At 48.6% G+C, this 23,885-nt stretch overlaps 1 protein-coding gene across 2 annotated transcripts in view; it reads left to right on the forward strand.

Annotated features, from left to right (window-relative positions):
- Window positions 1-3,480: 3,480 nt before the first annotated feature.
- The window catches only part of LOC110504415 (dedicator of cytokinesis protein 2), a 136,807-nt gene continuing 116,402 nt past the window's right edge, over window positions 3,481-23,885 (forward strand). Inside the window, exons 1-17 of one of the 2 annotated variants that reach the window (XM_036969568.1) lie at window positions 3,481-3,626; window positions 4,837-4,920; window positions 10,272-10,312; window positions 14,234-14,289; window positions 14,646-14,742; window positions 14,830-14,978; window positions 15,117-15,264; window positions 15,485-15,642; window positions 17,066-17,147; window positions 17,404-17,539; window positions 19,112-19,187; window positions 19,274-19,350; window positions 19,588-19,838; window positions 20,553-20,651; window positions 20,917-20,989; window positions 21,149-21,252; window positions 21,779-21,962. In XM_036969568.1, the coding sequence (XP_036825463.1) occupies window positions 3,584-3,626; window positions 4,837-4,920; window positions 10,272-10,312; window positions 14,234-14,289; window positions 14,646-14,742; window positions 14,830-14,978; window positions 15,117-15,264; window positions 15,485-15,642; window positions 17,066-17,147; window positions 17,404-17,539; window positions 19,112-19,187; window positions 19,274-19,350; window positions 19,588-19,838; window positions 20,553-20,651; window positions 20,917-20,989; window positions 21,149-21,252; window positions 21,779-21,962 (1,858 nt within the window). In that variant the 5' untranslated portion in view covers window positions 3,481-3,583. The remainder of the gene's footprint in view (window positions 3,627-4,836; window positions 4,921-10,271; window positions 10,313-14,233; window positions 14,290-14,645; window positions 14,743-14,829; window positions 14,979-15,116; window positions 15,265-15,484; window positions 15,643-17,065; window positions 17,148-17,403; window positions 17,540-19,111; window positions 19,188-19,273; window positions 19,351-19,587; window positions 19,839-20,552; window positions 20,652-20,916; window positions 20,990-21,148; window positions 21,253-21,778; window positions 21,963-23,885) is intronic. The other variant, XM_036969569.1, reaches the window with a different exon arrangement.

Raw genomic sequence — 23,885 nt, forward strand, 5'->3', positions numbered from 1 at the left:
CTCTCTCGTGCTCTCTCTCTCGCTCTTTCTCTCGCTCTCTCTCTCGCTCTCTCTCTCTCGCGCTCTCTCTCTCTCGCTCTTTCTCTCGCTCTTTCTCTCGCTCTCTCTCTCTCTCTCGCTCTCTCTCTCTCGCTCTCTCTCTCTCGCTCTTTCTCGCTCTCTCTCTCTCTCTTTCTCTCACTCTCTCGCTTTCTCGCTCTTTCTCTTGCTCTTTCTCTCTCTCTCTCTCTCTCTCTCTCTCTCTCTCTCTCTTTCTCTCGCTCTCTCACACTTAATTAATCAATTTAATAGTCTTCCAGTTGCATATACAATTTATGATTTATTTTCATACTCGCTCACGCTGCATGGTAAACAAGCTGTCCCTTCTAATAGAGAAGCCTTTAAAAACAAGGTATCAGTTAGCATACAGATCTGAATTAGCCACCGTACTGTTTTATAGCTCACCCACATTTTCAATTTCCATGCCAGAGTTTATACTATCCTTCTCTGTCTCTGAGACAAGTTCCATGCTCGCGCTTATACTATCCTTCTCTGTCTCTGAGACCAGTTCCATGCCAGCGTTTATACTATCCTTCTCTATCTCAGAGACCAGTTCCATGCCAGCGCTTATACTATCCTTCTCTGTCTCTGAGACCAGTTCCATGCCAACGCTTATACTATACTTCTCTGTCTCTGAGACCAGTTCCATGCTAGCGCTTATACTATGCTTCTCAGTCTCTGAGACCAGTTCCATGCTAGCGCTTATACTATGCTTCTCTGTCTCTGAGACAAGTTCCATGCTAGTGCTTATACTATCCTTCTCTGTCTCTGAGACCAGTTCCATGCTAGCGCTTATACTATGCTTCTCTGTCTCTGAGACCAGTTCCATGCTAGCGCTTATACTATCCTTCTCTGTCTCTGAGACCAGTTCCATGCTAGCGCTTATACTATCCGTCTCTGTCTCTGAGACCAGTTCCATGCTAGCGCTTATACTATGCTTCTCTGTCTCTGAGACCAGTTCCATGCTAGCGCTTATACTATCCTTCTCTGTCTCTGAGACAAGTTCCATGCTAGTGCTTATACTATCCTTCTCTGTCTCTGAGACCAGTTCCATGCTAGCGCTTATACTATGCTTCTCTGTCTCTGAGACAAGTTCCATGCCAGCGCTTATACTATCCTTCTCTGTCTCTGAGACCAGTTCCATGCTAGTGCTTATACTATCCTTCTCTGTCTCAGACAGGTTCTGCCTCTCAGATGACACCTATTGCTGATGTAGTACCACGTTGGTTTGTTCATACTGCTGTCCACCAAACATAGGAGGAAAACAGGGTCATTATTAAAACTTAAAGGAGGTTGGGAGGGTTCTGTACTGAGTGGTTTTAATGAAGGAGTCTCAGATACATTGTGGATGTGTATCTTTACTGGCATTCCATATTTGGGTGAGAAGACACAGCTTTCAGAGTTGTCAGAGTTGTTCTCTCTGGAATCACATCCCCCTGGGTCGGTTTCTGTGTTACATCTTTTCATTTGTTTCTCTCTGTCTTCCCTAGCAGTCTTTTATTCAATCTTATCCCAGCTCTCTCTATCTCTATCTTTCAGTGACGGAAGCACTCCACCACAGCATGTTTTGTATCCAAAGTGTCCATGCGTCATAACTGCTACCTACATATGGGTTCTCCTACAAACACATGTCTCTGCCTCTCACTCTCTCTCTCTCTCTCTCTCTCTCTCTCTCTCTCTCTCTCTCCCTCTCTCTCTCTCTCTCCCTCTCTGCCTCTCTCTCTCCCTCTCTCTCTCCCTTTCTGCCTCTCTCTCTCTCTCCCCCTCTCTCTCCCTCTCTGCCTCTCTCTCTCTCCCTCTCTGCCTCTCTCTCTCTCTCTCACCACACCCACCTGTCTCTCTCCCTCTCTCTCCCTCTCTGTCTCTCTCCCTCTCTGTCTCTCTCCCTCTTTCACTCTCTCCCTCTCTCCCTCTCTCCCTCTCTGCCTCTCTGCCTCTCTCCACACCCACCTGTCTCCCTCCCTCTCTCCCTCTCTGCCTCTCTGCCTCTCTCCACACCCACCTGTCCCCCTCCCTCTCTCCCTCTCTGCCTCTCAGCCTCTATCCACACCCACCTGTCTCCCTCCCTCTCAGCCTCTCAGCCTCTATCCACACCCACCTTTCCCCCTCCCTCCCTCCCTGCCTCTCAGCCTCTCACTCTCTATCCACACCCACCTGTTTTCCTCCCTCTCTCCAGACCCACCTGTTTCCCTCCCTCTATCCACACCCACCTGTTTCCCTCCCTCTCTCCAGACCCACCTGTTTCCCTCCCTCTCTCCACACCCACCTGTTTCCCTCCCTCTCTCCAGACCCACCTGTTTCCCTCCCTCTCTCCACACCCACCTGTTTCCCTCCATCTCTCCAGACCCACCTGGCGCCACACACCTCCATGCTCCAACTCCATGCTCTTTTCTTCTTGAGTCACAAGGTTTTTGCCTCACTCCTGTTTTTAGGTCAAGGTGATAACGTATCACACACACACACACACACACACACACACACACACACACACACGCGCACACACACACACACACACACACACACATACACACACACACACACACACACACACACACACACACACACACACACACACACACACACACACACACACACACACACACACAGTCTCTTGGTTTGTTCCATTGTGGTTTCCCGTCTGTTCATTAGAACGATGAGGTCTTCTCTTCTCTGTCCATACTGTTTCCACAGCAACTGGGGTGTAATGGACCAAGGATGCATGCTGTGGACGAGAGTAGTCACTTCAATTAAATTGGGTGCTTTCTACAGAAGTCAATTTGACCATAGTTTGTTTATCATTTATTTATAGGTATCGAGTTCTCACGTGTTTTCTGAAAAGCAAAAGTTTGCTTGTTCTGTGCAACTAGTCTATAACTTGACCTCTTGTCAAATGTGATGTCTACCACCCTCTATTGGATAAGTATGGCAACTACACATCAATTTTACATCTCCATCACTCATATTGAGTGAATGATTTAGTAGTAGGTTACATCCACAGTTAGTAGAATGGCAGAAGCTTCTTTAGATGCAGGGCTGGTTACATCTGTCTGGTCCGACCATCAGGGGAGCAATAAGAGGAGCTGGGATTTTTACGAGAGCAGTTCAAGGTCAGAAACAGATTGTCAAGTCTGTTGTGTTGTCTTATATCAAACATAACAGGTCTATTATTCAGATTCATTCAGAGTGCATTTGAACATTTTATTCCAGATAGGCGGCCAAGAAGTGAATAAGATAATTTGTGACTTTAGACTAAACCACTGCCTCACTTACATTTGAACAGCCATGACTCGTTGAGAACAGGTTCATTGTTCAGACTGAGGTCAGATGCAGAGTTACAGTCAGTGAACAGCTACACAACTAACGACAGTTCCCCTGTGAGAGCTGTGAAGAGACGAAGAAAGGAGAAAGAGAAGAGGAAGGAAGGAGAGGGGGAGGAGCTCTCTGCTTTCATATACAGAACAAAATGCAGAAGTGAGAGGTAGAGTGGAAAACGTATCTCAGACACCCAAAGAGAGAGAGAGAGAGAGGGGAAAGAGAAGCAGTCATGGCTCCTTGGATGAGGACCACCACAGAGCGGTATGGCGTAGGTAAGTAATCCATGCTCACCTGTGTAGGCCTCCATGTGTGTGTGTGTGTTTGCAGAAGGATGATGGCCCTTCGCCCTTGCTTTCTCCATGACAGGATGTGGGCGGGTGTCAGCTAACAGACTCTAGCAGTATGACTCTGACAGTGTGACTATGTCTGCACAGTCATGAGGTAGAGATCACTGATAGACCTCTGTGTCGAGAGAAACAAAATGGCTGAATCAGACTTCATGACATGGCTGTCAGGAATCACTTCACACATGATGGCAGTGGTTCAACTCGCGTACCTTTCCTAATCAGAAAGACTGATTCTATCACTGTCACTTTTCAGAAACATATTCCTCTTCAGAGCAGGGTTTCTAGTTGCTGCAGTAGTTCTACATGTATTAGAAACTGATGACGTGAGAAGGGGAAGATGTTCCGGCTTTGTCCTTATCATGGGTAATCTCTTGATTGACCCGTTTGCCCTTAAAGAGCAGAGTGTTTGATATAGCTCAACCCTGACGCAATATGCAAAATAATATTGAATATAAAAAGTAACATGTATCATTGTGATCGTGTTAGATTGAAAACACAGGAAGTGCAGGAGGGAGGAAGTAGCATGAGGTTTCATAAATACAGCAACAGCACAGCAGTGTTTCTAACATCATGTGTACACAGACCTAGAAAACACAGTGTACAACCATAGTATTACTGATAAACAAGATATATATATACATACATATAGATATACATAGATATTGGACATAGAAAGAGGTCACACAATTCTTGACATAGTTGTGCAACAGTGGAGGCTGGTGGGAGGAGCTATAGGAGGACGGGCTCATTGTAATGTCTGGAATGGTATAAATGGATCAAACATGAAGCCATAGGTTTGACTCAGTTCCATTTATTCCATTCCCATCCTCCTATAGCTCCCCCCACCAGCCTCCTCTGTTGTACAAACACATATCATTTTTCTTTATCTAATCTAAACATGAGGAACAAGCATGTATAAATCTCATAATAATAGTGAAAAGACCTCGCCCCCCAACAAGCAAAAAAAACAACATACTATCCTCTCCCTCCCCTGAACAATAAAGTCTGAGTGTTTTCTTGGGCTTAAGGGTGAAAACAAAAGGTAATGAATAGGTTTCTGTTATGTTCTCTCTGTTTTAGGGTCTCTCTCTGCGGTACACTGTATGACCCTCTCGTCTCTCTGTGTCTCCCCTAGTAATGTGGAATTTCATTGGCCTTGGAGAGAAGCAGCTGTCTCTGGAGATTGGGGACACGGTCCACATCCAGGAGACCTGCGATGGTAAGGGAGCTGACTGGGAATGTACTGGTTTTACCGGGAAAAATGTGGAATGTAAACTGGGAATAATGTGGGATGTAAACTGGGAATAATGTGGTATGTAAACTGGGAATAATGTGGGATGTAAACTGAGAATAATGTGGGATGTAAACTGAGAATAATGTGGGATGTAAACTGGGAATAATGTGGTATGGAAACTGACAATAATGTGGGATGTAAACTGGGAATAATGTGGGATGTATACTGGGAATAATGTGGGATGTAAACTGACAATAATGTGGGATGTATACTGGGAATAATGTGGGATGTAAACTGACAATAATGTGGGATGTATACTGGGAATAATGTGGGATGTAAACTGACAATAATGTGGGATGTAAACTGGGAATAATGTGGGATGTAAACTGGGAATAATGTGGTATGTAAACTGGGAATAATGTGGGATGTAAACTGAGAATAATGTGGGATGTAAACTGAGAATAATGTGGGATGTAAACTGGGAATAATGTGGTATGGAAACTGACAATAATGTGGGATGTAAACTGGGAATAATGTGGGATGTATACTGGGAATAATGTGGGATGTAAACTGACAATAATGTGGGATGTATACTGGGAATAATGTGGGATGTAAACTGACAATAATGTGGGATGTATACTGGGAATAATGTGGGATGTAAACTGACAATAATGTGGGATGTAAACTGGGAATAATGTGGGATGTAAACTGACAATAATGTGGGATGTAAACTGAGAATAATGTGGGATGTAAACTGGGAATAATGTGGGATGTAAACTGAGAATAATGTGGTATGGAAACTGAGAATAATGTGGTATGTAAACTGACAATAATGTGGGATGTAAACTGGGAATAATGTGGTATGGAAACTGAGAATAATGTGGGATGTATACTGGGAATAATGTGGTATGGAAACTGAGAATAATGTGGGATGTAAACTGACAATAATGTGGGATGTATACTGGGAATAATGAGGGATGTAAACTGACAATAATGTGGGATGTAAACTGGGAATAATGTGGTATGGAAACTGACAATAATGTGGGATGTAAACTGAGAATAATGTGGGATGTATACTGGGAATAATGTGGGATGTAAACTGGTAATAATGTGGGATGTATACTGGGAATAATGTGGTATGGAAACTGAGAATAATGTGGAATGTATACTGGGAATTATGTGGGATGTAAACTGAGAATAATGTGGGATGTAAACTGAGAATAATGTGGTATGGAAACTGACAATAATGTGGGATGTAAACTGGGAATAATGTGGGATGTATACTGGGAATAATGTGGGATGTAAACTGACAATAATGTGGGATGTATACTGGGAATAATGTGGGATGTAAACTGACAATAATGTGGGATGTATACTGGGAATAATGTGGGATGTAAACTGACAATAATGTGGGATGTAAACTGGGAATAATGTGGGATGTAAACTGACAATAATGTGGGATGTAAACTGACAATAATGTGGGATGTAAACTGGGAATAATGTGGGATGTAAACTGACAATAATGTGGGATGTAAACTGGGAATAATGTGGGATGTATACTGGGAATAATGTGGGATGTAAACTGAGAATAATGTGGGATGTAAACTGGGAATAATGTGGTATGTAAACTGAGAATAATGTGGGATGTAAACTGGGAATAATGTGGGATGTAAACTGAGAATAATGTGGGATGTAAACTGACAATAATGTGGGATGTATACTGGGAATAATGTGGTATGGAAACTGACAATAATGTGGGATGTAAACTGGGAATAATGTGGGATGTATACTGGGAATAATGTGGGATGTAAACTGACAATAATGTGGGATGTATACTGGGAATAATGTGGGATGTAAACTGACAATAATGTGGGATGTAAACTGGGAATAATGTGGTATGGAAACTGACAATAATGTGGGATGTAAACTGAGAATAATGTGGGATGTAAACTGGGAATAATGTAGGATGTATACTAGGAATAATGTGGTATGGAAACTGAGAATAATGTGGAATGTATACTGGGAATAATGTGGGATGTATACTGGGAATAATGTGGGATGTATACTGGGAATAATGTGGGATGTATACTGGGAATAATGTGGTATGTAAACTGAGAATAATGTGGTATGTAAACTGGGAATAATGTGGGATGTATACTGGGAATAATGTGGTATGGAAACTGAGAATAATGTGGGATGTAAACTGGGAATAATGTGGAATGTAAACTGGGAATAATGTGGGATGGAAACTGGGTATAATGTGGGATGTAAACTGGGAATAATGTGGGATGTATACTGGGAATAATGTGGTATGGAAACTGAGAATAATGTGGGATGTAAACTGGGAATAATGGGGAATGTAAACTGGGAATAATGTGGGATGGAAACTGGGTATAATGTGGGATTTAAACTGGGAATAATGTAGGATGGAAACTGAGAATAATGTGGGATGTGAACTGGGAATAATGTGGGATGGAAACTGACAATAATGTGGGATTTAAACTGGGAATAATGTGGGATGGAAACTGGGTATAATGTGGGATTTAAACTGGGAATAATGTCTGAATGTAAACTGGAATAGTGTGGGATGTAAACTGGAATAGTGTGGGATGTAAACTGGGAATAATGTGGGATGTAACCCGAGAACAATGTGCGATGAAAACTTGGAATATTGTGTGATGGAACCTGGGAATAACATGGGATGGAAACTAGGTCTATTGCAGGATGTAAACTGGGAATGTAAACTGGAATATAAACTGGGAATAATGTGGGATGTAAACTGGGAATGTAAACTGGGATGTAAACTGCGAATAATTTCTGGATATAAACTGGGAATAATATCTGGATGTAAACTCTGAATAATGTGGGATGGCAACTGAGTATAATGTGGAATGGAAAATGAGATTTAAACTGGGACTGGAAACTGGTTTTAATGTGGAATGGAAACTGAGAATGATGTGGTATGTTGTGACTGTACCCTGTGTTGTGACTGTATCCTGTCCTGTGACTGTACCCTGTGTTGTGACTGTAGCCTGTGTTGTGAATGTATCCTGTGTTGTGACTGTATCCTGTGTTGTGACTGTACCCTGTGATGTGTCTGTATCCTGTGTTGTGACTGTATCCTGTGTTGTGACTGTACCCTGTGATGTGTCTGTATCCTGTGTTGTGACTGTATCCTGTGTTGTGACTGTACCCTGTGTTGTGACTGTACCCTGTGTTGTGACTGTATCCTGTGTTGTGACTGTACCCTGTGTTGTGACTGTATCCTGTGTTGTGACTGTATCCTGTGTTGTGACTGTACCCTGTGTTGTGACTGTATCCTGTGTTGTGACTGTACCCTGTGTTGTGACTGTACCCTGTGTTGTGACTGTACCCTGTGTTGTGACTGTATCCTGTGTTGTGACTCTACCAGAAAGCTCCACTAGGGGGCAAATAACACCATTGAACACAATGAAAATCCAATTTAACCATTGTAATAAAATAATCTGTTATCTTCTAACAGGATGGCAGCACAGACATTGTCCTATGTTGTGACTGTACCCTGTGTTGTGACTGTACCCTGTGTTGTGACTGTACCCTGTGTTGTGACTGTATCCTGTGTTGTGACTGTATCCTGTATTGTGACTGTACCCTGTATTGTGACTGTACCCTGATTTGTGACTGTACCCTGTGTTGTGACTGTATCCTGTGTTGTGACTGTATCCAGTGTTGTGACTGTATCCTGTGTTGTGACTGTACCCTGTGTTGTGACTGTATCCTGTGTTGTGACTGTACCCTGTGTTGTGACTGTATCCTGTGTTGTGACTGTATCCTGTGTTGTGACTGTACCCTGTGTTGTGACTGTACCCTGTGTTGTGACTGTACCCTGTGTTGTGACTGTATCCTGTGTTGTGACTGTATCCTGTGTTGTGACTGTACCCTGTGTTGTGACTGTACCCTGTGTTGTGACTGTACCCTGTGTTGTGACTGTATCCTGTGTTGTGACTGTACCCTGTGTTGTGACTGTACCCTGTGTTGTGACTGTACCCTGTGTTGTGACTGTATCATGTGTTTTGACTGTATGCTGTTCTGTGACTGTATCCTGTGTTGTGACTGTATTCTGTCTTGTGACTGTATCCTGTTGTGACTGTACCCTGTGGTGTGACTTTATCCTGTGTTTTGACTGTATCATGTGTTTTGACTGTATGCTGTTCTGTGACTATACCCTGTGTTGTGATTGTATCCTTTGTTGTGACTGTATTCTGTCTTGTGACTCTACCCTGTGTTGTGACTGTATCCATTGTTGTGACTGTACCCTGTGTTGTGACTTTATTCTGTGTTGTGACTGTATTCTGTCTTGTGACTCTACCCTGTGTTTGACTGTACCCTGTGATGTGTCTGTATCCTGTGTTTGACTGTACCCTGTGTTGTGGCTATACCCTGTGTTGTGACAGTATCCTGTGTTTGACTGTACCCTGTGATGTGTCTGTATCCTGTGTTGTGACTGTACCCTGTGTTGTGACTGTATCGTGTGTTTGACTGTACCCTGTGTTGTGACTGTATCCTGTGTTGTGACTGTACCCTGTGTTGTGACTTTATTCTGTGTTGTGACTGTATTCTGTCTTGTGACTCTACCCTGTGTTGTGACTGTATCCTGTGTTTGACTGTACCATGTGTTGTGATTGTACCCTGTGTTGTGACTGTACCCTGTGTTGTGACTGTACCCTGTGATGTGACTGTATCCTGTGTTGTGACTGTATCCTGTGTTGTGTCTGTATCCTGTGTTGTGTCTGTATCCTGTGTTGTGACTGTACCCTGTGATGTGTCTGTATCCTGTGTTGTGTCTGTATCCTGTGTTTTGACTGTATCCTGTGATGTGTCTGTATCCTGTGTTGTGTCTGTATCCTGTGTTGTGACTGTACCCTGTGATGTGTCTGTATCCTGTGTTGTGACTGTATCCTGTGTTGTGACTGTATCCTGTGATGTGTCTGTATCCTGTGTTGTGACTGTATCCTGTGTTGTGACTGTATCCTGTGATGTGTCTGTATCCTGTGTTGTGACTGTATCCTGTGTTGTGACTGTATCCTATGTTGTGTCTGTATCCTGTGTTGTGACTGTATCCTGTGTTGTGACTGTATCCTATGTTGTGTCTGTATCCTGTGTTGTGACTGTATCCTGTGTTGTGTCTGTATCCTGTGTTGTGACTGTACCCTGTGATGTGTCTGTATCCTGTGTTGTGACTGTCTCCTGTGTTGTGACTGGTACCCTGTGTTGTGACTGTACCCTGTGATGTGACTGTATCCTGTGTTGTGACTGTACCCTGTGTTGTGACTGTATCCTGTTTTCTCTGGTTGCAGGCTGGTATAAAGGCTACCTGGTCAGGAACAATGATCGACAGGTAAGACACAGCTGGTCAATTGAGGACAGGATAGTTTGTTTGGATTTGAACAAGTATCTCTCTACATACTCTCTCTCCATCCCCTCTACCTCCCCCCTCTTCTCTCCTCCACTCTCTACCTCCCTCCCTCTGCTCTCCCTCCTTCTCTACCTGCCTCCCTCCTCTCTCCCCTCTCTCTATCTACCTTTCTCTCCTCTCTCCCCTCTCTCTATCTACTTCTCTCTCCTCTCTCCCTCTCTACCTGCCTCCTTCCTCTCTCCCTCTCTACCTGCCTCCCTCCTCTCTCCCCTCTCTCTATCTACCTTTCTCTCCTCTCTATCTACCTCTCTCTCCTCTCTCCCTCTCTACCTGCCTCCGTCTGCTCTCCCTCCCTCTCTCCCTCCCCCCTCTGCGCTCCCTCTCTACCTGCCTCCCCCCTCTCTCCCCTCTCTCTCCTCTCTCCCTCCCTCTGCTCTCCCTCCTCTCTACCTCCCTCCCTCTGCTCTCCCTCCTCTCTACCTCCCTCCCTCTCCTCTCTCCCTCCCTACCTGCCTCTCTCCTCTCTCCTCTCTCTACCTCCCTACCTCTGCTCTCCCTCCCTCTCTACCGACCTCCCTCCTTTCTCCCCTCTCTCTATCTACCTCTCTCTCCTCCCTCCCTCTCTGCCTGCCCCCCTCCTCTCTCCCCTCTCTACCTCCCTCCCTTTGCTCTCCCTCCCTCTCTACCTGCCTCCCTCTTCTCTCCCCTCTCTGCCAACCTCCCTCTGCTCTCCCTCCCTCTCTACCTGCCTCCCTCTGCTCTCCCTCTCTACCTCCCTCCCTCTCTACCTGCCTCCCTCTGCTCTCCCTCTCTACTGCCTCCCTCCCATCTCCCTCTCTACCTCCATCCCTCCTCTCTCCCTCTCTACCTGCCTCCCTCCTCTCTCCCTCTCTACCTCCCTCCCTCCTCTCTCCCTCTCTACCTCCCTCCCTCCTCTCTCCCTCTCTACCTCCCTACCTCCCTCCTCTCTCCCTCTCTACCTCCCTCCCTCCTCTCTCCCTCTCTATCTCCCTCCCTCCTCTCTCCCTCTCTACCTCCCTCCCTCCTCTCTCCCTCTCTACCTCCCTCCCTCCTCTCTCCCTCTCTACCTCCCTACCTCCCTCCTCTCTCCCTCTCTACCTCCCTCCCTCCTCTCTCCCTCTCTATCTCCCTCCCTCCTCTCTCCCTCTCTCCCTCTCTACCTCCCTCCTCTCTCCCTCTCTACCTGCCCCCTCCTCGTTCCGCTCTTTACTTTCCTCCCTCTGCTCTCTCCCCTCTCTACCTCCCTCCCTCCTCTCTCCCTCTCTACCTGCCCCCTCCTCTTTCCCCTCTCTACCTCCCTCCCTCTGCTCTCCCTCCCTCTCTACCTCCCTCCCTCTGCTCTCCCTCCCTCCCTCCCTCTCTCCCTCCCTCCCTCTCTACCTCCCTCCCTCTGCTCTCCCCCCTCCCTCTCTCCCTCCCTCTGCTCTCTCTCCCTCTCCTCTCTACCTCCCTCCCTCTGCTCTCCCTCCCTCCCTCTCTACCTCCCTCCCTCTGCTCTCCCTCCCTCCCTCTCTACCTCCCTCCCTCTCTACCTCCCTCCCTCTGCTCTCTCTCCCTCTTTTCCTGCCTCCCTCGTCTCTCCCCTCTCTCTATCTACCTCTCTCTCCTTTCTCCCCTCTCTCTATCTACCTCTCTCTCCTCTCTCCCTCCCTACCTGCCTCCCTCCTCTCAACCCTCTCTCTATCTACCTCTCTCCCCTCTCTCCCCTCTCCCTATCTACCTCTCTCTCTTCTCTCCCCTCTCCCTATCTACCTCTCTCTCCTTTCTCCCCTCTCCCAATCTACCTCTCTCTCCTCTCACCCTCTCTATCTACCTCTCTCTCCACTCTCCCCTCTCTCTCCTCCCTCCCTCTCTGCCTGCCCCCCTCCTCTCTCCCCTCTCTACCTCCCTCCCTTTGCTCTCCCTCCCTCTCTACCTGCCTCCCTCATCTCTCCCCTTTCTGCCAACCTCCCTCTGCTCTCCCTCCCTCTCTACCTGCCTCCCTCTGCTCTCCCTCTCTACCTACCTCCCTCCCTCTCTACCTGCCTCCCTCTGCTCTCCCTCTCTACCTGCCTCCCTCCCATCTCCCTCTCTACCTCCATCCCTCCTCTCTCCCTCTCTACCTGCCTCCCTCCTCTCTCCCTCTCTACCTCCCTCCCTCCTCTCTCCCTCTCTACCTGCCTCCCTCCTCTCTCCCTCTCTACCTCCCTACCTCCCTCCTCTCTCCCTCTCTACCTCCCTCCCTCCTCTCTCCCTCTCTATCTCCCTCCCTCCTCTCTCCCTCTCTACCTCCCTCCCTCCTCTCTCCCTCTCTATCTCCCTCCCTCCTCTCTCCCTCTCTACCTCCCTACCTCCCTCCTCTCTCCCTCTCTACCTCCCTCCCTCCTCTCTCCCTCTCTACCTGCCTCCCTCCTCTCTCCCTCTCTACCTCCCTCCCTCCTCTCTCCCTCTCTACCTGCCTACCTCCTCTCTCCCCTCTCTACCTCCCTCCCTGTCTACCTGCCTCCCTCCTCTCTCCCCTCTCTATCTCCCTCCCTCTTTATCTGCCTCTGTCTGCTCTCCCTCTCTACCTGCCTCCCTCCCTTCCTCCTCTCTCCCTCTCTACCTCCCTCCCTCCTCTCTCCCTCTCTCCCTCTCTACCTCCCTCCTCTCTCCCTCTCTACCTGCCCCCTCCTCGTTCCGCTCTTTACTTTCCTCCCTCTGCTCTCTCCCCTCTCTACCTCCCTCCCTCCTCTCTCCCTCTCTACCTGCCCCCTCCTCTTTCCCCTCTCTACCTCCCTCCCTCTGCTCTCCCTCCCTCCCTCTCTACCTCCCTCCCTCTGCTCTCCCTCCCTCCCTCTCTCCCTCCCTCCCTCTCTCCCTCCCTCCCTCCCTCTCTACCTCCCTCCCTCTGCTCTCCCCCCTCCCTCTCTCCCTCCCTCTGCTCTCTCTCCCTCTCCTCTCTACCTCCCTCCCTCTGCTCTCCCTCCCTCCCTCTCTACCTCCCTCCCTCTTCTCTCCCTCCCTCCCTCTCTACCTCCCTCCCTCTCTACCTCCCTCCCTCTGTGCTCTCTCCCTCTTTTCCTGCCTCCCTCCTCTCTCCCCTCTCTCTATCTACCTCTCTCTCCTTTCTCCCCTCTCTCTATCTACCTCTCTCTCCTCTCTCCCTCCCTACCTGCCTCCCTCCTCTCAACCCTTATCTCTATCTACCTCTCTCCCCTCTCTCCCCTCTCCCTATCTACCTCTCTCTCCTTTCTCCCCTCTCCCTATCTACCTCTCTCTCCTCTCTCCCTCTCTATCTACCTCTCTCTCCTCTCCCCCTCTCTCTATCTACCTCTCTCTACTCTCTCCCCTCTCTCTATCTACCTCTCTCTCCTCTCTCCCCTCTCCCCATCTACCTCTCTCTCCTCTCTCCCCTCTCCCTATCTACCTCTCTCTCCTCTCTCCCCTCTCCCTATCTACCTCTCTCTCCTCTCTCCCCTCTCCCTATCTACCTCTCTCTCCTCTCTCCTCTCTCCCTATCTACCTCTCTCTCTTCTCTCCCCTCTCCCTATCTACCTCTCTCTCCTCTCTCCCTTCTCCCTATATACCTCTCTCTCCTCTCTATCTACCTCTCTCTCCTCTCCCCCTCTCTCTATCTACCTCTCTCTCCTCTCTCCCCTCTCCCTATCTACCTCTCTCTCTTCTCTCCCCTCTCTCTATCTACCTCTCTCTCCTCTCTCCCCTCTCTATATACCCCTCTCTCCTCTCTCCCCTCTCTCTATCTACCTCTCTCCCGCTTTTTCTATCTACCTCTCTCCATCTACCTCTCTCTCTTCTCTCTATCTACCTCTCCCCATCTACCTCTCTCTCCTCTCCCCTCTCTCTATCTACCTCTCTCTCCTCTCCCCTCCTCTATCTCCTCTCTCCCTCCATTATATTCAGGGCGCGTTCCCGTCCAGCATTGTGCAGCTGAGGAAGGTCATCATTGAAAAGCGAGGGTGAGTGATGTGTGTGTGTGTGTGTGTGTGTGTGTGTGTGTGTGTGTGTGTGTGTGTGCGTGCGTGCGTGTGTGTGTGTGTGAGTGAGTGATGTGTGTGTGTGTGTGAATGATGTGGGTGTGTGTGTGTGTGTGTGAGTGATGTGCGCATGCGTGCGTGCGTGTGCGCATGCGTGCGTGCGTGCGTGTGTGTGTGTGTGCATGCGTGCGTGTGTGTGTGTGTGTGTGTGTGCGTGTGTGTGTGTGTGTGTGTTGTGTGTGTGTGCGTGCGTGCGTGCGTGCGTGTGTGCGTGTGTGTGTGTGTGTGTGTGTGCATGCGTGCATGCGTGTCAGTAATATGTGGTATTTCTTCCACAGGGATCAGGAGGTGGTGTTGTCAGCAGAGATGCCCCTAGTGAAGGAGGTGACCACCACTCTGAGGGAGTGGGGAAGCATCTGGAAACAGCTCTACGTGGTAAACACTCCACACTTTGTGTGTGTGTGTGTGTTTGGTATATGTGTAAGTGCACGTGTGTGTGTAACGAGGTCTCTCTCTCCCTAGGCCAATAAGAAGAACCGTGTGGTGCAGGTCCAAGGGCTGATGTGGGATTTGATGGAATGGCGTTCCCAGCTCTTGTCTGGCACGTTGCCTAGCGACGAGTTCAAGGAGCTCAAACAGAAAGTCACCTCCAAGATCGACTATGGCAACAAGTATGGCCCATAAACCCCCTACTGAATCACTTAAATAGATCATTCTCATTTGAGGAACTCCATCTCTGTATCTGGCCGAGGGAGAAATCTTTCTCTCTCTTCCATAATCTCCTCCTCCTCCCCCTTCCTCTCTTCCAGGATCTTGGAGTTGGACCTGGTGGTGCGGGATGTGAACGGGAACATGCTGGACCCGGAAAACGCCAGCGTGATTAGCCTTTTCCGAGCCCACCAAGACGCCACCACCAAGATCAACGAACGCATCAAAGAGGAACAGGTCAGACAGAGAGTAAGAGAGGAACAAAGACAGCTAACAGAACGTGGTTGACAGGGCTAACAGGGTTGAAATTGGGAGAATAGTGGCTGGAGTAAGATTGAGAGAGTTGACAGAGTAATGGAAAGAAGACAATGGTCATGCACTGTATTTTAGGAGTGTATCCTTCTCTCCCTCTCTCTCTCACACACTCTCTCTCTCTCTCTCTCTCTCTCTCTCACACTCTCTTCTGTAGTCCAACATTCAGACGGACCACTCAGTAATCTCGGCCCGGATCCAGTCCTCTCCCACTCACAGCCTCTATGTCTTTGTCCGGAACTTTGTCTGTCGGATTGGAGAAGATTCTGAACTCTTCATGTCCCTCTACGACCCCAACAAGCAGACCATCATCAGGTCTCTTTTTAAACATCCCTCTATCCTGCTCTCTTTTTTACATCTCTGCTTCGTTCATCCTGCCTTTCTCTCTCTCCTCAGCCCTCTCCCACTTCTCTTTCTCCTCTTCTCCACATCTCCCTGTTTCTCTCTCTCTCCTCAGCTCTCTCCCACTTCTAGTTCTCCTCTTCTCCACATCTCCCTGTTTCTCTCTCTCTCCTCAGCTCTCTCCCACTTCTCTTTCTCCTCTTCTCCACATCTCCCTGTTTCTCTCTCTCTCCTCAGCCCTCTCCCACTTCTCTTTCTCCTCTTCTCCACATCTCCCTGTTTCTCTCTCTCTTCTCAGCTCTCTCCCAGTTCTCTTTCTCCTCTTTTCTTACCCCCACCCCCCATTTTCCATATATGTTTTTATTCCTGTACTGTAGTCACAGTTAATGATCAACACAGAAGGCTGCACATGGAAAGGCAGAGCTTGACTGGCAGCTGTCAGAGCTCTGACACCAGGAATGTTGATAGCTGTCTTTCTCTCTCAGTCCTTTTCTCTTTCTCTCTTCCCCTTAGCCACATTTTCCCCTGTTCTCAACATGGTTGCTGTCTAACCTAAATGTACATACTATTTAAATATCATGGTAGAAATTCAGAAAATAGAGAGGCAATGCTTGACTGACAGCTAATGGTGATAGCTGTCTATTACTGTCAGAGCGACAGATCTAGGCTCTCCTTCCTCTCTCATCCATGCCAGAGTATTACGGCTGGTATGTGACATTCTCCATCGTGGCCACAGTGCCTGAAGGCCTCCTTCTGTCAAACTGTGACAGGGATATTTTGGGAAGGTGTCAGCTTTGGAAAGCTTAGCAACATATCCCCACTGTACACTTTAAGCAGATTGATAGTCAGTCAGTCTCTGCTGGCCAAGAAGACTTATATTTAGGAGAAAGCAATATATTATAAAGCATTCCAGTCGCTATGTAGGCCCCATGTACATGTATTTTTCTGTGAATTCATCCCGTATGAACATTTCTATCAGTGGATGATGCGTTGGAGGGAAACTTCAGGATTTTGGCAATGAAGCCCTTTCTTTACTCCCCCAGAGTCAGGTGAACTCATGGAAGCCATTTGCTTGCAGCTTGAGGGAAGTTGCCAGCTAGCGTTAGCGCAATTGGTAACTGGTGTTAGCGCAATGACTGGATGTCTATGGTGTCTGCTACCATGCTAGTACAATAGATACCATAGTATATACCATAGACTTCCAGTCATTGAGCTAATGCTAGTTAGCAACTTCACTCATACTGGATGCAGAGACATAAAAATGGTATCCGTGAGTTTCTCTAACTGGCCTCATTGGCAAATTCCCGGAGTATCCTTTTAAGATTCCTTTTGAGTTTGTATTAATTGTTTCTGAGCTGTGCTTCTTGTTAATCCGTTCCATGGCCTCCCTCTGCAGTGAGAACTACCTGGTTCGCTGGGGCAGTAAAGGCTTTCCTAGGGAGGTTGAAATGCTGAACAACTTGAAGGTGGTCTTTACAGTAAGTTACCACTAGAGAGCACTGTTTGATGCATTTCTTGTCCATATCCAGTTATTGAGGTGCCATCAAATAATTTAGGTCAGTGGCTCTCAACTGGGTTTGCCTCATGACCCAAATTTAACCAGGTTGCATCAATATTCCAATTGCGGGAGGGGAAATCACAACCCACCAGTTGAGAAATGCTAATTCAGTAAATGTATGCTCTGTGTATATAAATCATGTTTTTGATTTTGAAAACCTCCCTCCCTTCCTCCAGGACTTGGGTAATAAGGACTTGAACAGAGAGAAGATCTACCTGATCTGTCAGATAGTGAGAGTGGGTCGTATGGAACTGAAGGAGACCAACACCAAGAAGTGTACCCAGGGCCTCCGCAGGCCCTTTGGAGTGGCAGGTAGGTACTAGTGTATGGCATGGGGTAGTGGGCAGTGGGCATGGGGTAGTGGGCATGGGGTAGTGGGCATGGGGAAGTGGGCATGGGGCAGTGGGCATGGGGTAGTGGGCATGGGGCAGTGGGCATGGGGCAGCGGGCATGGGGCAGTGGGCATGGGGCAGTGGGCATGGGGCAGTGGGCATGGAGCAGTGGGCATGGGGCAGTGGGAATAGGGCATGGGGCAGGGGACATGGGGCAGTGGGCATGGGGCAGTGGGCATGGGGCAGTGGGAATAGGGCATGGGGCAGTGGGAATAGGGCATGGGGCATTGGGAATAGGGCATGGGGCAGTGGGCATGGGGCAGTGGACATGGGGCAGTGGGCATGGGGCAGTGGGCATGGGGCAGTGGGAATAGGGCATGGGGCAGTGGGAATAGGGCAGTGGGTATGGGGCAGTGGGCAATGGGGCAGTGGGCATGGGGCAGTGGGAATGGGGCAGTGGGAATAGGGCGTGGGGCAGGGGGCATGGGGCAGTGGGAATAGGGCATGGGGCAGTGGGCATGGGGCAGTGGGCATGGGGCAGTGAGCATGGGGCAGTGGGAATAGGGCATGGGGCAGTGGGCATGGGGCAGTGGGCATGGGGCAGTGGGAATAGGGCATGGGGCAGTGGGCATGGGACAGTGGGAATAGGGCATGGGGCAGTGGGCATGGGGCAGTGGGAATAGGGCATGGGGCAGTGGGCATGGGGCATGGGGCAGTGGGAATAGGGCATGGGGCAGTGGGCATGGGGCAGTGGGCATGGGGCAGTGGGAATAGGGCATGGGGCAGTGGGCATAGGGCAGTGGGCATGGGGCAGTGGGAATAGGGCATGGGGCAGTGGGCATGGGGCAGTGGGCATGGGGCAGTGGGAATAGGGCATGGGGCAGTGGGCATGGGGCAGTGGGAATAGGGCATGGGGCAGTGGGCATGGGGCAGTGGGAATAGGGCATGGGGCAGTGGGCATGGGGCAGTGGGAATAGGGCATGGGGCAGTGGGCATGGGGCAGTGGATATGGGGCAGTGGGCATGGGGCATGGGGCAGTGGGCATGGAGCAGTGGGCATGGGGCAGGGGGCAGGGGGCAGTGGGCATGGAGCAGTGGGCAGGGGGCAGTGGGCAGGGGGCAGTGGGCATGGGGCAGTGGGCAGTGGGCAGGGGGCATGGGGCAGTGGGCAGTGGGCATGGGGCAGTGGGCAATGTGGCAGGGGACAGGGGGCAGTGGGCAGTGGGCATGGAGCAGTGGGCATGGGGCAGTGGGCATGGGGCAGTGGGCAGGGGGCAGTGGGCATGGGGCAGTGGGCAGTGGGCAGGGGGCAGTGGGCAGGGGGCAGGGGGCATGGGGCAGTGGGCATGGGGCAGTGGGCAGTGGGCATGGGGCAGTGGGCAATGTGGCAGGGGGCAGGGGGCAGTGTTAACAACATTTTGAATTGGGATCCACTGATGCTGCTCACAGTTTGAATATTGAATATTGTTTACTAAGTGGATGAAAGAAAATGTCAAATAACCTGAGAGGTCATTCTTAATAAAAGACAACATTACATTTCTTCCTGTCTGCAGTGATGGACATCAGTGATATCATCAAAGGAAAGATAGAGTGTGATGAGGAGAAGCAGCATTTCATCCCTTTTTTTCCGTAAGTCCTCCCTCCTCTCTCCCTCCATCCCTACCTATTTTAGTTGTTGTCGTGTAGTTTAAATGTGTGTGTATGTGGGGGTGCAGGGTCGTGGCAGAGAATGACTTCCTTCACCCCCTGCTGAACAAGGTGACAGCGTCACGAGGAGACAGTGGAGGACAAGGTAGAACATCTCACCTCACACTCATGGAAACACTTGCTATTGTGCCAACAACCACTGCATTATCAATGCTTGGTCCTCTATCCTCCCCACTACGGGGTGAAGTTTCCCCTTATCCCCTAGGTACAGATCTAGCAGCACCTTCCCCTCCCCCAATCCTAACCATTGGTGTAGGTAATGCAAAACTGACCCAAGATCAGCGTCCAGAGGCATCTTTACCCTACTCCGTCCTCCCTCCAGGTCTATGGGTGACGATGAAGGCCCTGGTGGGTGACATCGTCCAGATCCGTAAGGAGTACCCCCACCTGGTGGACCGCAGCACGGTGGTGGCCCGTAAACTGGGCTTCCCAGAGATCATCATGCCGGGGGACATCCGCAACGACATCTACCTGACGCTGTGGGCCGGGGACTTTGACAAGTACAACAAGACCAGCCAGAAGAACATGGAGGTTATCATGATGGTGTGTGACGAGGAGGGCAAGATTGTGTCGGTGAGTTGGGGGGTCATCTGGAGGTGGGCGAACAGGGATACTGTTTCAGCACTGTATCCTCATTTGTATTGGCTGTCATATGGTTCTGAGTTGTTGGGTTAGATGTAATCTGTTGTGGACAGACCACGCTAAGATACATGGTGCCGTGGATCTGTCTTGATACAACACGATGCATGAGATCAGTAGCAGCAGTTCCGTTACTTGGGTTTTTTGTTCCTGGTTATTTGGACAAATCACATTTTTTTTGCATCTTCGGAACATCTGAAGGAGAGGGGACATTCGGCCCGTAACATGCAGAGAGAGAGGGTGGAGCTCTGCCTCACAGTTCTTAACACGTATTGACCCAGAACTTCATCGGGGTGGCAGGGTAGCCTAGTGGTTAGAGCGTTGGACTAGTAACCGCAAGGTTGCAAGTTCAATCCCCCGAACTGACAAGGTACAAATCTGAACAGGCAGTTAACCCACTGTTCCTAGGCCGTCATTGAAAATAAGAACTTGTTCTTAACTGACTTGCCTGGTTAAATAAAGATAAAATAGCATCTGACCAATTACGCAAGACTTTAGTTCTGGGTTAACCAAGATTAGGTTGGATGTACAGTATTTAGGTTGATGTGGGTTAGTTGAATTGATTGTCCTCTTCTCTAATCTCTCTCTCTCTTTCTGTCGTCTCTCTCTCTTTCTGTCATCTCTCTCTCTTTCTGTTTTGTCCTGTAGAACTCTATCTGTCTGGGAGCGGGGGATCGACCGCTCAACGACTATAGATCTGTCATCTACTACCAGGTCAAACAACCACGCTGGATGGAGACGTTCAAGGTCAGCGAGTGTGTGTGTGTGCGTGTGTGTGTGTGTGTGTGTTTGAATGATAAGTTGTGTCTTATCCAGGCATGTCACATGTTTGCACAGGGCCCTAACAGGAGATGTAATGTTGTCCTATGTCCTATAGCACAGGGCCCTAACAGGAGATGTGATGTTGTCCTTCGTCCTATAGCACAGGGCCCTAACAGGAGATGTGATGTTGTCCTTCGTCCTATAGCACAGGGCCCTAACAGGAGATGTGATGTTGTCCTCCGTCCTATAGGTGGCCATCCCTCTGGAGGAGATGCACAGGATCCACCTGCGCTTCATGTTCAGACACCGCTCCTCTCAGGAGTGTGAGTACACCCAACTCTGCCCTCATCCTTACCTTCTTTATCACTGAGCTGAAAGGGTTGGAAGTTTGAAAGCAATGTGACAGGGAGGAAGCCATTGCTTTCATCTACTAAATTAATTATCTTAAATCTCTCTTTCTCTCTCGCTCTCTCTCTGTGTAGCTAAGGATAAGAGTGAGAAGAACTTTGCCATGGCGTTTGTTCGCCTGATGAAGGAAGATGGAACCGTGCTGAAGGACGGGCTTCATGACCTGGTGGTCTTCAAGGTCAGAACTGAATCAACTCCGATTCACACAGCTACAAAACGAATGAATTAACGTTATACATGAACCAGTACAGATTCACAGTTAAATGAACTGAATAATTGAATTACGTCAGAGTCACAGCCAAATCGCCAAGGACACTGAATTATTAAAGTTTCACAACCGACTGAACAGGCTAACTGAATAATTATAGATTCACTGCCAAATGAACTGGAATTATTGATTAAGTGCTAAAAGGAATGAAGATGAATTACTGTTGATTCACTCCCAAACTAAAGCCTCTCTAAACTCTCTCTCTCCCCCCTCTCTCTCCTCTTTCTCCCCCCTCTCTCTCTATCACCTCACCCTCTCTCTCTCTCTCTCTCTCTCTCCTCTTTCTCCCCCCGTCTCTCTTACCGCACTCTCTCTCTCTCCCATCTTTCTCTCTTACGCTCTCTCTCTCTATAACCCCACCCTCTCGGTCCTCTTTCTCTCTCCTCACACCCTCTCTCTCTTCCCACCCTCTCTGTCTCTCTCCTTCTCTCTACAGGGGGACAGTAAGCGTATGGAGGATGTGAACTCGTACCTGTCCCTACCCTCTACGCGTTATGTGGACGTTCACAAGACGGGGACACTGAGCCGCAGCACCAGCAGTGTAGGAGGCCTGTCTGTCAGCTCCAGAGACAGCTTCACCATCTCAACCCTCGTCTGCTCCACCAAGCTCACTCAAAATGGTGTGTGTGTGTGTGGTCTCAGAACAGACAGAGTATGTCGTAGTTTTGTCATACACACAAACGCACACATGCACTTCCCCCACACACAGCCAGGGCCCTGGCATGGCATACAGGTGCTGTGTAACAGCTGTTGCTGAAGAAGCCAGTTCATCATTGTAATGATAACTGTGCTGCAGTGTTAATCACCAGTCCAGATATAACACACACACGCACACGCACACGCACACGCACACGCACACACACACACACACACACACACACACACACACACACACACACACACACACACACACATACACACACACACACACACACACACACACACAAAGAGCAGCTGTCCGGATGAGGGATATGATCCATCTCTACCTGGACCTGTACTCCCAGTCAACAGATGGACAGCAGGCAGGCAGGTTCACTACTGAGGAAGACATTACTGAACACTAACACCTGTACAGGGGCTTCAGTGGTCTACACTACGTAGGGAGCTTACCATGGTCTATGTCATACAGAAGGGAGCGTATGTTGTTTTTTGTGTGTTTCTACTTGGGCAGGGGAAAGTGACCGTGAATGGGGCGATGTGTACATTCCCTCTCACTGCCAAAGACCCATTTCCACGTGGACTAAATCTGGTGCTTGAATTGATTTCCTAGTTCATTTCCATTGTATTGGCCAAGGCTTAAACAGGGCTTCTCCAAAAACTCTGGCCCCTCAACAAGCCCCCTCAAACCCCCAGGGCGGGGCCAAGTCATGTGGGCTTTCAAAGGAAGTATGGCTGGATGGATGAATGGATTGATATATGGTTTGGTGGACGGATGGATGGATTGATATGTGGTTTGGTGGACGGATGGATGGATTGATATGTGGTTTGGTGGACGGATGGATGGATTGATATGTGGTTTGGTGAATGGATGGATGGATGGATGGATGGATGGATGGATGGATGGATGGATGGATGGATAGATGGATGGATGGATGGATGGATGGATGGATGGATGGATTGGATGGATGGATTTGTGGATGGATTTGTGGATGGATGGATATGTGGATTAATTGATTAATGGATGGATATGTGGATTGATGGATGGATGTATAATTGGATTGATGGATGGATGGATGGATTGATATGTGGTTTGGTGGATGGATGGATGGATTGATATGTGGTTGGATTGATGGATGGATGGATTGATATGTGGTTGGATTGATGGATGGATGGATGGATTGATATGTGATTGGATTGATGGATGGATGGATGGATTGATATGTGGTTGGATTGATGGATGGATGGATGGATTGAAATGTGGTTTGGTGGATGGATGGTTGAATGGATGAATGAATGAATTAATGGATTGATATGTGGTTTGGTGGATGGATGGTTGAATGGATGAATGAATTAATTAATGGATTGATATGTGGTTTGATGGATGGGTGGATGGATATGTGGATTGATAGATTGGTGGATGGATGGACAAGTGGTTTGATGGATTGATAGACATGTGGATTAATGGATGGATTGATAGATTGGTGGATGGATGGTTGGATATGTTGTTTGATGGATGGATGAATGGATGGATGGATTTTTTTGTGGTTTGATGGATGGATGGATGGATATGTGGTTTGGTGGATGGATTGATAGTTGGAAGGATGGATATGTGGATTAATGGATGGATGGATGGTTTGATGGATGGATATGTGGATGGATGGATATGTGGATGGATGGATATGTGGATGGATGGATGGATATGTGGATGGATGGATATGTGGATGGATGGATGGATATGTGGATGGATGGATATGTGGATGGATGGATGGATATGTGGATTGATGGATGGATGGATATGTGGATGGATGGATTGATGGATGGATATGTGGATTGATGGATGGATGGATGGATTGATGGATGGATGAATGGATGGATGGATTAAT

This window comes from Oncorhynchus mykiss, chromosome 31, assembly GCF_013265735.2.
Source record: "Oncorhynchus mykiss isolate Arlee chromosome 31, USDA_OmykA_1.1, whole genome shotgun sequence".
NCBI classification, from domain to species: Eukaryota; Metazoa; Chordata; class Actinopteri; order Salmoniformes; family Salmonidae; genus Oncorhynchus; species Oncorhynchus mykiss.